The following is a 13187-nucleotide window of genomic DNA, read 5'->3' on the forward strand; positions in this document are numbered from 1 at the left end:
AAAATGACCCAAGAAGGGAACAGGAACACCACCACTAATTATGCAAGTAAGGTAGCAAATTKCAGATTTCACAGTTAGCCACTGATTTTGTTAGCTGAAATGTGCTTTTTGCAACTGGTTGCACAAGAATAGGATATTATTTATAACAGCCAATAGATAGAGTTGTGAATATAGCTGAATAAAAATTTGAATAAAAATTCACAGATTGCCTTCTAATTTTCACACAAACTATAATTACAAGAAATTATGTGGATATCTCTATCATCTTTTTCAAAAATAATTTTCAACTATCTTATTTTTATAGTTCCTGAGTTTGTTTCTAAGAAAAAAAAAGACTAGATAAAGTCTTGTTAAAATAAAAAGTAGTCTGGACCAGCACTGAACAGCAATATGTTTGGACAAATTTTTGTAAGAATGGCTTCACTTCTTTCAAAAACTGCACCTACAAAATGTTTCAAGCTGATACTGAAAATATCTAAAAATAAACAAGATACCATAGTATTCCCTTTAATCAGACAAAATAAATTTGGGCTAAAATACAAAAGACAGCTTTAGATTATCCAGCTATTTTGTTATGATACCATCTGTTCTACTTTGTACGTATTTAGACAAATCTCACTGGTAAAACAGGACATTAGTTTCCTTTATTCCCACATATTCATTTTACATCAGTTGTGAAAAGGTATTCAGCCTGAGCTTACTTAAACCGTCATATGAATATGGTTGCAGAAAATTAAAATTGTGTTATTTGTGAGGTGCCAAGAATAATATAAAAAATATTTTTGCTGTTTTTATAGCACCTTCCATTTGTAAATTTGATACTCAGATTTACTTATAATAGATTTTAAGTGCATTCTTTAACATTCTTTACACTAAACTGTTTAATTCCTAACTAACAAATGGAAGATTAATCAACGTAATTGGAGAATAAAGTAATTATTTTCTATATAAGGCAAGTATATAAGATTGTGATACTTTTTAAGTGCTACCTTTCCCAGTCCAATGGTTGGCTTATTTATTTATAGTAATAAAAAAAAAATATGTAGCTATCTGAAATTTCTTCCCTGTTTTTTTTCTCCCCTACAGATACATGAATATGTAGTCAACTATCCTTGAAATGGAGGCACAGAAGCATTCCTGTTTTACAGCTGCACTAGCAGATCAACCCGATCCAACTTTTTCTCTTCAGCCTGCACAGGGTTCTTCAGGTCTCAGTCAAAGCAGTGCGACTCCTCAGCGGGAGCAAGCACTGGCTCAACCGGTGTATCTCAAAGCCCTYACCATACCGCTGTACCAGCCTGTCCAGCCAGGATGCTTTCAGCCAAACAGTCAGTCGGTGACTGGCAGAGGCTGTGTAAATCTAGACAGCAGTAACATACCTCTAATCCTGAATCCACTTGTTCCTTCAGAAGGGACATACCAGCCTCAATCAGTTTTTCAAAAACAACTTGGACAAACTCTAACATTAAACATAGTGAGCACTTTACCAGTTTTATTGTCACCAAATTCTTGTGCAAATGCTTCTTTTGGAAACCCAGGAAAATCGAAAAATGCTGGGAAATACATCTGTAAACACTGTGGACGAGATTGTTTGAAGCCAAGTGTCCTTGAGAAACATATTCGCTCTCACACAGGAGAGAGGCCCTTTCCATGCACCACTTGTGGCATTGCATTTAAAACTCAAAGTAATTTGTATAAACACCGACGAACTCAAACACATGTCAACAATACCAGACTACCTTCAGACTCGGAGAACAGTGGCATATTGGAGCAAAATGAGAGCGCAGCAGAGAGCGTCACATCACATCAAGGCACCAAACTACACAGTAGTGCCCGTGAAGATGAAGGGGTGCAGATTAAACAAGGAAATTCAGAGACGAGTGTTGTAAAAGACACTAAGACACTTTTTAAAGATCTTCCACTGCCGGCAACAAGAGACTCGTTTGCTTCAGAAAATCAAATCAGAACTAATCCATCCTTTAGTTCAAAGATTAATCAGGAGGTTCCTGAAGAAGAATCTTTACCATCTCCGGTGGCTCTGCCATATGATGAGSCCCAGAGAAAGAAGATACAGGAGCAAAGAACTCCAGCTGCCAATAAGCACATTCAGTTGCAAAGGCAGCAAGCAACCTACTCCGACAAGCAGTGGGATTACAAGCCATTTGACTGCAAGCTAAAGAAGTGCGAGAGCACTGACTCAGGGTATCTGTCACGCTCTGATAGTACAGAACAACAGATGCCATCGCCCAGCCCCTTGCACAGTCTCTCTGAACACAGCACGGAACTGGAAAATGAAACTGCCTTCAGCAGCTTAAGGTGCACAGCCGGAAGTAGTGCAAAGCTAGATTCAGCTGAGAAAGCTACAGCCTTGATGCTAGAGAAAAAGAGGCTGGAAGAACACATCTCAAAACTTATTTCTCATAACAAGAGTGTGGTGGATGATACCCAGCTAGATAATGTTAGGCCCAGAAAAACTGTCCTTTCTAAACAGGGAAGCATTGATCTGCCAATGCCTTATACATACAAAGACTCCTTCCATTTTGACATCAGAACTTTTGATGTAAATAGAAGGAAGAATCTTTCCCTTTGTTCAGCAAAATCTACCTTTGCACCCCTAGAGAAATGCAAGCCATTGTTTTTTCATTCCGTCCCCACGCAGTTCTCCACTACAATAGATTCTGTGCCTGTTACAAGAAGCAACTCTTTGCCATTTGTGGTGGGCACAAGAACGGTGCATGACAAAGCAGGTTGCTCAAACCCACTTTCTCTTACTAAGCAGTCTGTAAATACAAGCTCTTCCAGTCTGTTGCCTAGCAACAATCTTGCTGCAAATTCCATAGATTTTCCTAACAGCCATCCCCGAGCACTCGTCAGACAAACGGCAGTGGATGACTTGCCACTAAGTAACGGAGTTGATTCTCCTTCTCCTGCTGAGGAGTTGCAAGGGAGTAAAAAGCTTGGGGCTGGAGAAGTAGTAAGTGCTAAAAATAAGAAACAAAATCAAAAGAAATTAAAGATGTTCTCTGAAGAAAAATGGCAAATGTATGGAGATGAAACATTTAAGAAAATCTACCAAAAAATGAAAAGCAGTCAAAATGCCAAGAAAATGAAACAAAGGGGGAATAAGATTACAGATATTACAGGCTTCACTCCTAATTCAAAGGAATCAGTCAGCAATGCTGAAATTATTCAGGAAAGAGACAGCAGGAGCTCTTTAAGTGACAGGCTTTCCTCCCTTGGGACAGCAGATTTAAACACTGTTAAATCAGAAAGCTGTCCTAATGGTAATCATGTTCTACAGAATGCATCCTCAGAGGAAGCTGCAGGCAGTTTAACCTACGTAACGGAAACATCACATTCAGTAAATGCTAGAGCACATACAACAATGAGCAAATCTTCCCAAAACCTCAGAGGCAGTGACACAGATAAAAACACAGGTGTCAACAACACATTACAAGTGCTAAGCAGTTGTGAGCTCAGGCTTCAAAATACACCGTGTCAACCAAACAGCAGTGTAATGAATGATGACTGCTTGCCAGTACAGAGTAGCAATTGGGAAGATTCAAAAGAATCTGAGAAAAAATCCAGTCCATCTGAATCAGAGTGTAAAAATACTTCAAACGATTATGGAAACCATCACAGGAAGAAGGAAACTGGCCAACATGCCCTGACATCCCTGTGGGTCCATTGCAACAGCAATAGAGAAGCCTCAGGAAAATCTCAGAACCTACCATCAGAAAGAAAAAAGCTGAAAGTTGAAGTGGAAAGGAAAGAAAACATTACGTTAAAGTCCTGTTCCGGGCCCACTAGTGAAACGAATGCAGAAGATGAAAGAGAGGGAGTCTCTTGCAGTACCGCTCAGTGTCTTTGCACAGCACCAATGAAACTCTCAGGTAAAGCAAAAGAGCAAAAATTAAGCACGTCTGAAGGTGCTGAGAGAGTGGAATGTGTGAAAACAATCAGACTCCCCACAAAACCTCTTAATTACAGTGACGGTAACCTTTCACATTCAGCAGGGATCTCAGCAGCTTCAGTTGTGGGATTTCTGGGGCCTGAGTTAACGGGAAGTGATTGCAATTCTTTTGCCTTTCACGATGCAACAGATAAAGATGTCAAAACATGTCTTGTGAAAACAAAAGGAAAAGTACCACTTTTCAGTGACAATGTTGTTGACATATCTGCTAAAATTCATCATCTGCAATCTGGTCAGTTAACTCCAGTCCCACAGAAAAATGCCTTTTCTCCTAAATATATCCTTAAATTGCCACAAGGCAAGAGATCCTCAGATCTGTCACTTCTGCTTAGATCAGAACAGAAGATTACACCATCTACGTCTGTGATGGACACCACAACCAGCCCCTCTTGCTCTTCCAGCAGCAGATCACTCAGTTCTGATTCTAATGCTGTGACTTGGTCCCCTTTAAAATTTGAAGTGAGACAAAAGGCCAGCAGAGGAGGGCTACGATGGAACGTACATGCAAACTGGAAAACTCCAGCATTTTGTTCACCAGTCAACTCAGAAACCACAAGTATTTTAACCACAGTAGATAACACCTTTTATAACCAAAACTTTAGACAGAAGGAAATGATAAAAGATGCTTGGAAAAACAAATACAACAAAAATAAATTAAATTATCAAAGGCAAACTGAAGACAAGCAGATGAACACAACTACTTCTTCTGCACAGATGCCAATGAAGAAAATATGTTTTACTTCTATGTATACAAGTGGCTTTTTCATATCGGCAGATATCAAGGAAGAAAAGAGCATTTTACATCACCTGTGCTCAGGCAGCAACTCTTTGGAGATGACATCAGGCCAAAGCTGCCCAGTGACCCCAGAGCAAACAATCCTGGGATGGGGCACAGATGGAAATCCGTGCATTCGTAAGGACATTTCACCAGCACTGCAGAGCATGGAGCATTCTCAGAGCTCAACAGACAACTCTACTTACTTTTGCCATTCTTTTGGCACTTTTTATTGCCACACTCTCACTACTCACTGTAAAGAATTCCCAGCACTTCCCCACAATAGTTTGACTTGCTGCTCTGGAAGTTTAACAGTACTGAACACGAAGAATACCTTCCCATCACTAAATGCTGAACCTCGATTGACTTGGTGTTGTTTAACAAGAAGCCTTCCCCTGCCTGCTGAGCAGAAAGGGAATGCAGACTCTGCTTATTCCTCCATGCACATCTGTGATAAGGAATCTAGCAATGAATGCACACTATCAAAATATGATATTTCTTTTTTCAAAATGAAAAATATTAGCAAGACTGTGGCCTATGGCTTAACAAACAGGAGTTTAAAAACACTGGTTTCATCCTTTTCTAAAGGACCACAGATGCAGGAGGTAACATTATTAATCCTGTTCCCTTTCTGAAGATGATATAATTGCCTGAAAAAAACCTCTTATTACAAAAATATGAGCTAATTATCAAAAATATATTCATGGCCATATACAGGCATTTTGGGTACAGAATTTATACCTTACATCTTTATAAGACTAGTTATCTGGCCATTTGGTACATGAACTGTACATACTTTTGTGGGATTATTTAAGTTTCTTTTGCTTGAGAATTTAAGTACAAATGCTATTTAGCTAGAAAAGTGTAATTTCTGTTTCTTAAATTTTCCCCTTGGGATATTTTTTATAGCCTTCTGTAACAGCATATTTATTTTACTGCTTTCATTTAAAATTAATGTTTGCATTAGAATAGAACTTTGCAGACAGTTAAGATCAAGTATCTGTTATACTTGGAGATATTCAGTCAAAGACAGACTGTGTACCACAGCTTGTTCTTTTCTCTTTTTTATTCTTCTTCTTTTTTTAAGATTTGAAGCAATAATGAAACTCCTTCTTAGAGATAGACTGAAAAGTCAGCAAAACCAAACTGCATTAAACTCTGTAAAGTGTTTTTAAAGCTTGGAAGCTTTTCTTTTTTAGGTTAAATGAAGCTAGACTAGTCTATCTGTACAGATCCTAGAATAGCTTTGTAAGAATAAGCTTAGTTTCTATATGACAAAAAGAATACAATGGTACACACAGTAATTCTGAACGGATACACAAAAGCAGTGAGTTGTTTTAATTTGATTTTATAGCAATAGATGGACAGATTGATTAGAAAAACTAACAAAATTATAGGAAAAAATTCAGAGTCACTCAGGAGCTATGCTTTTTAACAATAGTATAGATTTCCAGTATCTCAATTAATGTAATTCTGAATTTTCCTGTGCTTTCATTTTTTTTCAATATTCTCAACAGTTAAGCTCAGCAGCTCCTGGTGGTGCTTTTGCAAATATTTCAGAGCAAAAGAAGAAAACAGTAGTTTGCAAAAGAGAAAGAATCACAACAAATAAACTCAAGAGAAGCCACAAACAGAAAAAAATTAAAGTCACCTCCAAATGGTAAGGAATGTAGTTTTCAGCTTCACAGTATACAGTCATCATTTTGCTACAATAGATACAATAAAATCCACAGAAAATAAAAAGGTGTCCCCACAATTCAACCTAGTCAAACCTGGGAGAAAAATAAATCTCTTAGAAAGAGCTATTCCTGTATTGTAGCAGCCCTATAAAGGTAAATTAACAAAAATATCAATATACTGTTTACTATCAGTAACAGACTTTTCTAGGCAAAACAAACAAATACCAAAGAAAGATGACTGGTCAGTTGAGTCTCACTATGCCTTAGAAATGATTCTTTTAAAGTTATCAGTATTGGCAGCAATCCAAAATATTGCAGTTTTTATTCCCATTACAAGTGAAAGGCAACATGCAAGACCCCCGTGTCCTCAGTAGATATGCATCTTGAACATGTATTCACAAGAGAATGCAGAAGAATAGGTATCAAGTTGTAACACTAACAAAAGCAGCTACAGTTTAAAGGATCATTCAGTTTAAGTAAAAAGCAGGAAGAATTTGAGTATAAAACTATCAAAGACTCATTGCATCAATCAGCACAGTTCCTCTGACTTTAATGGGAGTTCATATCAGTGGAAGATTTAGCCTTTAATCTTTCAAGAGTGAGAGGTAGCAGGATGTCTGATGAATTGTTTTAAAAAGAAACATATATTGTATGCATACATCCCTCTTATTTTTTTGACCAAAACCAGAGAGAATTACTCCCTTGTGAAAAAAATCAGTAGCAGTAACTTAATCACAGTGTCTAGTTTGGCAGCTAACACTGCACTTTTGAAGAATCAGAAGAACAAAAATAGAATACTTGGGTCTGTGTTATTCAAACAGTCTAGTGATGTTCTTCTAGGATTTTTCTTTGTTTTTTTTCTTTTGATTTCAAGACTGATACATTTGGCTGTATCACATAGGTATAAGAACCAGAAAGCTCCGATAATGCATTTAGGTAGCTAACTGGCCAAACTGTTAGTCACTGAATGTAATATATATTTTTCTAATATACAGAACACCTAGCTAAGCATGTCCTTTTAGATTTACTTATTACTCTCTGTGTAGTGATTGATTCTACTGATATAGGAATAGGACTTCCCAATATACTTTAGTTTGGAAATCTGATCCCACATCCCTTAACATATCCTTTGTTCCAAATCATTAAGATTAATTGAAAGGTCTAGTTAGAGGGAAAAAAAAAAAAAAACAGTTGGATTTTGCAGTGTGAGTTCTCTAAGAAACTGAAATATTTTATGTTGTTTATTAGTGATGAATAGGTAGCACAGAAATTAAATAGAAAAAGCAAATCTATGCAGTCTTGTACAGGTGATCCTAATGTAATTCTAACACTTACAAGGTTTGTCATTTTAAAATTCTAACTATAGGAAAAAGGTCTCTGGATCTGGTATTACTGAATCTTTTTTTTTTTTTTTTTTTTTTTTTTTTTTTTTAGAAAAGGACACAGGATTTACTGAACACTACTGAGGAAAAGCTTTAATAAAATGATCGTGGGTTTCTGTTGCCCAACATTCTGATTTTTTTGAGCATACATAAATTAAGATCGCCTTCCTAGTAGTAAATTCCTGTTAGAGTTAAATTTGCCTTTTGCCACGGAATAATTTTACTCTAGCTGCATTTAAATAGCATGTATTTGTTTACCTTTTCACTGAGAGCAATGCTGTTTGCAACACAGGTACAGAAGGAGGCACGCACATGGATATGCTCTGTTGAAAATTAACCGACTAAGCAAGCAACACTGTTTTCCACATAGACCACTGGATGATTTGAAAAAGGGCTACCCATCACAAACCTATAAATTTAATCAACTTAAGAAGTGTCTTTCTCCTCAATCAAAGTTACAAGGTAAGTATTCACTTTAAAAGTAGTTAGACATGAGAATTATATTCTCGCATTGTGACCTCCTCTTTACTTCAAGTACTTACAAGGAACACTGTTACAACATACTTCCTCTGGAAGAAGCTCTACGCTTTCTCACTGATAGTTCACACTATTGTCACTTACTCCGCGTTTTGTGTACCAAAAGACGCTATTTTCAAACAGCCAGCAGTCACCGAGCATACCTGCTTCACTGGTGATCACACCAGCCACCAGGACATGAATGTTGCTCTCTTGCATCTCCCTAGCTGCTGTTGTGTAAATACAGAGGAAAAGGAGCAGGACATTATATGAATTCTTTTTGCACAAACACCACACATTGTCTCAGGATCACACAGGTCAACTACAGTGACCCTTCTGCCTGGGTATTTTGAAATACATGGAAAGCACTCATGTCATAAATAACAACACTAGAGATATCTGAAAGTATTATGGAGCTAATTACAAGTTAAGTGCTAGTTGTTTTTGTGTAACATTTTAATGCAAAAGCTAGCTCTTGATTGTGCATAGCCCCTACAACACAAGTATTCCAAAACTGAAGGCTATTAAATAGTTCATGGCTGTTGCAAAAGCAGATGACAGTACTATTCTCAATTGCACAGTGAAGTCAGTATACAAATATGTAAACGATATGAGTTGCATCCACTGTTCTCAAAATAGAAGAACTAACAGTTATTTATACAATATCTGCAACTTTGTACTTCGTGCAATCTTCAGGTGAGGTAATTTTGGAAAAAAAATGAGAATTCAGTTTTCTGATCTGCTCTTAGGCATGTTAGAAAACTGAATAATGTAAATGTAAATGAACTGCATATAATATTAGTCAGATACTATGTTTTATTTCTAGTCATAAATAAAAAGCAGGCCTTCTGACTGACTAGTATATGCTACCGCTACCAGTAAAATGAAGAAAACATGATTTTGCTGAGAGTTTTTAGTCCTGTTTTCCTACTTTTGCTTTTGCCCCCTTTTCCTAATTGCTCTAGTTCTAACACAGAATTTAGATATATAATATTATCAGTGAAAAGCTGACATGGTCATTCTGTTGTTCAGAAAAGTAGATGCGTATCAAGTGACAGATTTCTAGCAGTATTATTTATCAATGCCATATGCCAGTGCACTTTGGAATTTTACACAGCTAAATCAGTTACTCCCTAGCCATTCCTTGACTTGCACCACCATACCTTGCTAATTTTCTTTTCCTCTTGCAAGAAGAGTCAGAGATTTGCTTGTTTGGTCTAGCAAAGTGAAGGTTAAAAAGTATAAGGCTATTGTCTGTATTCCACAGAGCCAGAGAAGAGGTTACTCAGTTTAAACTGAAGGCAGAAGGACTAGTGTCAGCACAAGGAAAAACACAGTATGGGTACAAATRAATTTAATCTTGGTATTCAATTTTTAAATTACTGGAGCACAGGAGTCCTGAAATAACCTTCCATTAGAAGCCTAAGCAGTTCAGTTTCTGAAACAAGATTCTGTGTTTATGATGTGGTACGGGTTTGGGGTGTGCACTTACTAGAGGAATTTGCTGCCTGTCTGTGTTTCACTGCACAACCCTCAGCCCCCAAACATTTACTTAGTGGTATTAATGCAAATGGTGTTGATGCCATGATCATCTCAGAAGCAGAGATGATACTCCGTTGTTAGCTCATAGCAGATACGAATAGCAATTATTCTGCGAGACAGTAATGGCCAATAAAATCTCAAACATACAGTAGTTGAGATAAAGTATCAAGTTTAAAAGAGAAATGTACATGAAATAATAAATACATGGAAGTTAGTTAAGTGATATGATGCTTAGTAACTTCTAGCATATCAGTGGAATAAACATGACGGTAAAAGTTTCTCCAAACCTCTTTTCAATAGGAAGTTTCTTACACCAGCAAAAAGAGGCATCTTGTTCCACCTCAGACAAGCCACTTTGCAGAAGGAAGAAAGAAGAAAAGAATAACTCAGGAATACTTTCCCATACTGAAAAACTAACCCGTGTTAAGCAAAAAGACAAAATGGATAAAAATGTAGGTATTCCACTTTAATCTGTGCATGACTGATTATTCAAAAAAAAATTGCTAATTACAGCTTCAATTATCCTTAGCTGTTTTAAGATTGAAGTTTTATCTACTTTTTCTGTAGCAGATTTTATTTTAAAATGTTTTAAAAGTATTTTGGGTCTAAAATATAATGAAAACTTACTGATGTTGGAATTTGCTTTTTTAAAAGAAAAGATAAACTTGTATGATTTGAAATGGATATTTCCTATGCTTTTAGGTTCGCACTGCTGTTGGAGGTGGCAGGAGATTTAGCAGATAGCATACTGAGACAGAGTCAGTTAGGCTGAAAACAAGGAAAGGAGGATACAAATGGCCATGTAGCAGTCTAAGTGCTCAGCTACAGCTGAGCTTCATTGTGCTTCAGCTACAAATACATACTCAGCATCACAATACGGCTTCTTTAGGCCCTTCGTGGAAGCCTATGGTACTGTAGTTTCAATGCTAATGATAGCTGCACTAGGTAGATGGGCCTTAGATGCATCTACACATGATGCAAACAATGCTCTTGTATGCAGTGTCAGCGCAGCTGCTGGGAAAAGTATTCCCTGCTTATCCTGTTCTTACATTTTTCTCTAGACTTCCACCAGCAGAGTGGAAGAGCACTGGAACGGGTTGCCCAGAGAGGCTGTGGAGTCTCTGTCTCTAGAGATATTCAGAACTCATCTGGATGCGATTCTGTGCAACATGCTCTGGGTGACCCTACTTGAGCAGGGCGGGGTTGGACTAGATCTCCAGAGGTTTCTTCCAACCTCAGCCATTCTGTGATTCTGTGAGCAGCCACACTTGGAGAAAGACGCAACTGAGCTACATGGCTCTTAGGTTCTTATGTAGCATAAGCAGTGGTTCATTGTGTAACATAAGCAGTACCATATTTAGGAACCTAACCCTTAAGATGTTCTTTACAAAGTAATTGTATTTCATAAATGTATCTCAGCATCTTGGATACCACTGTACTGTTGGCAGACTCATCCCAAACCTTTTGCCCATATTGCATATACATCTTTTATATATTGTTATATATGTGTTTGTGTGTGTGTATATATATATATATATACACCACACACACACACACACACACACAAGTGTATCGTAATAAAAATAATGTATTTTTAGGTCTTGGATAATAAGATAAGAATGCACCTTGAAACCCCTGTCATTCGTAAATTACTAGCATGATCTGTCACCTAAGTAAAAAAAAAAAAAAAAAAAAAAAGTCCCTATTACACCCCAAACACTCTGGGAAAACAAAAGAAGTTATCTTGTTATCTTCATCAAAAAAGGGATAAATTGCTTGTTTTGCAGTAATGAGAACAAGTGCAAATATAATCATGGTTGTATAAATAAAGGTTGATAAGCCTAATTACTCAGGTGATATGAATTATAGCAGAGGTAAATGTCTTATACTGATAGTCAACCTAATTATTCTTTTTGCAAAGCATAGGATTGCTCTGGATTGAAAATTTTAATTGCAAACTTTTTTTTCCCCTTGTAAATTCTGCAGGACATTTCTGGGCAAATCAGGGAACATACCAGAACAAAATTCTCTTTTCAGAACATTACACCTCCGTTGGAAATATCCGTGACAGCTCATTCCTTTTCATCCACAGTTAATACTGCCATGCAGCAAGTCAGCAATGACATAGAAATTTGCTGTTTAGTAACACAACCACTTGTGCTTCAGCGATCAGTTCCAGGGGAATCACAGCCAAATGTTCGGACTGACTCAGTGGCATCATCTTTTTGGTCTTGTCCTTTTGATTTTCCAAATACAGGCACAGACAGCCAGATTGACAGCACAAGCTCAGAAACCACTGATCCTGTTTCCTTATGTCCAGAAGCAACCCAGGGAAACATACTAAAGGTAGAGTCAGAGAGGCAAAGATTTGGTGAATTAGATATGGTGATGGAGGCCTCAGGAAGAGAGAAATGTCCAACTGAAGAAATTAGATCCTCATCTCCAGAAGAAAACTCAACTGCCAGTTCCCAACCCAGATGTTCACATACACTGGGATCAAAAGCAGAGTCTCTTCTTGAGTCAACCACAAGGGCTAACCTACCCAATATAGAATACACAGAGTGGGCAAACTTTTCTCAAAAAATCCTTCATGGAAATATGGACAAGAATGAAACCTACCTGCAGTCAGTTAACTATGGAAGGCAACACGAAACAAATACTGCTGCCTTTAAAGAGCCCTCAATAACTCTCAGGTTGCCCGAGTTCAAGACTTATTCTGCAACATCTTCCAAGACATACAAAAAGAAAGGTTTAGAGATAATGAGGAAGCAAAACAGGGTTGAATACGATGACACTAGCAGTGATGATGAAGATAGGCTTGTTATAGAAATATAGCAAATAGACTGCTAAGGTGCTTGAATGATGGTCCATTACAGAAGGAAATGCCATAGAAATTTGGTCTACATTTCTAAAGATCAGAAAAGCCATTCCTCAGTGCATTAGGCAGCATTCTCTTCTGAGAAGAGTCCTTTATTTCAAGGACTCAGACTTTTTTGGGAAGCTTCACCCATTTAAACGCAAATGGTAAACCTGTATTTATGAGAGGTTTCCAATATTGTTAACTCTCTTACCAGGCTTACATAAAGCCTACAAGTGGTAGCTGCTAACATTTTTATTATTAAAAGGCTATTGTGTATTTATTTACTAAAAACAATACTATAGCAACAGATTCTTCAATATTTCCTGGATTTCCTGGAAGGGTACAGAGGAATTCTCCTCTGTGAATTCTCCTCTCTTCTTTTTCATGGTCACTGCCATCTGTACTGGGCATTATACACTGGCATTAAGGGAGAGATATGTTCCCTAAGTGTCTATAATAT

At 37.3% G+C, this 13187-nt stretch overlaps 2 protein-coding genes across 2 annotated transcripts in view; one reads left to right on the top strand and one right to left on the bottom strand.

The window, feature by feature from the left end:
- Positions 1-13187, bottom strand: part of PRELID3B (PRELI domain containing 3B) — a gene marked incomplete at its 5' end in the record, with an annotated part of 66216 nt that overhangs the window by 40464 nt on the left and 12565 nt on the right. The window lies entirely within an intron of this gene.
- ZNF831 (zinc finger protein 831) lies at positions 1091-12719 on the top strand. Its single transcript, XM_085314125.1, has 5 exons — positions 1091-5351; positions 6252-6408; positions 8102-8271; positions 10168-10319; positions 11854-12719. Exons 1-5 carry the CDS (start codon positions 1118-1120, stop codon positions 12700-12702), a joined length of 5562 nt encoding a protein of 1853 aa, XP_085170251.1. The 5' UTR covers positions 1091-1117; the 3' UTR covers positions 12703-12719.

Source organism: Rhea americana, unplaced genomic scaffold (assembly GCF_003343005.1).
Source record: "Rhea americana isolate MKP2758 unplaced genomic scaffold, rheAme1 scaffold_4, whole genome shotgun sequence".
Classification (NCBI taxonomy): domain Eukaryota; kingdom Metazoa; phylum Chordata; class Aves; order Rheiformes; family Rheidae; genus Rhea; species Rhea americana.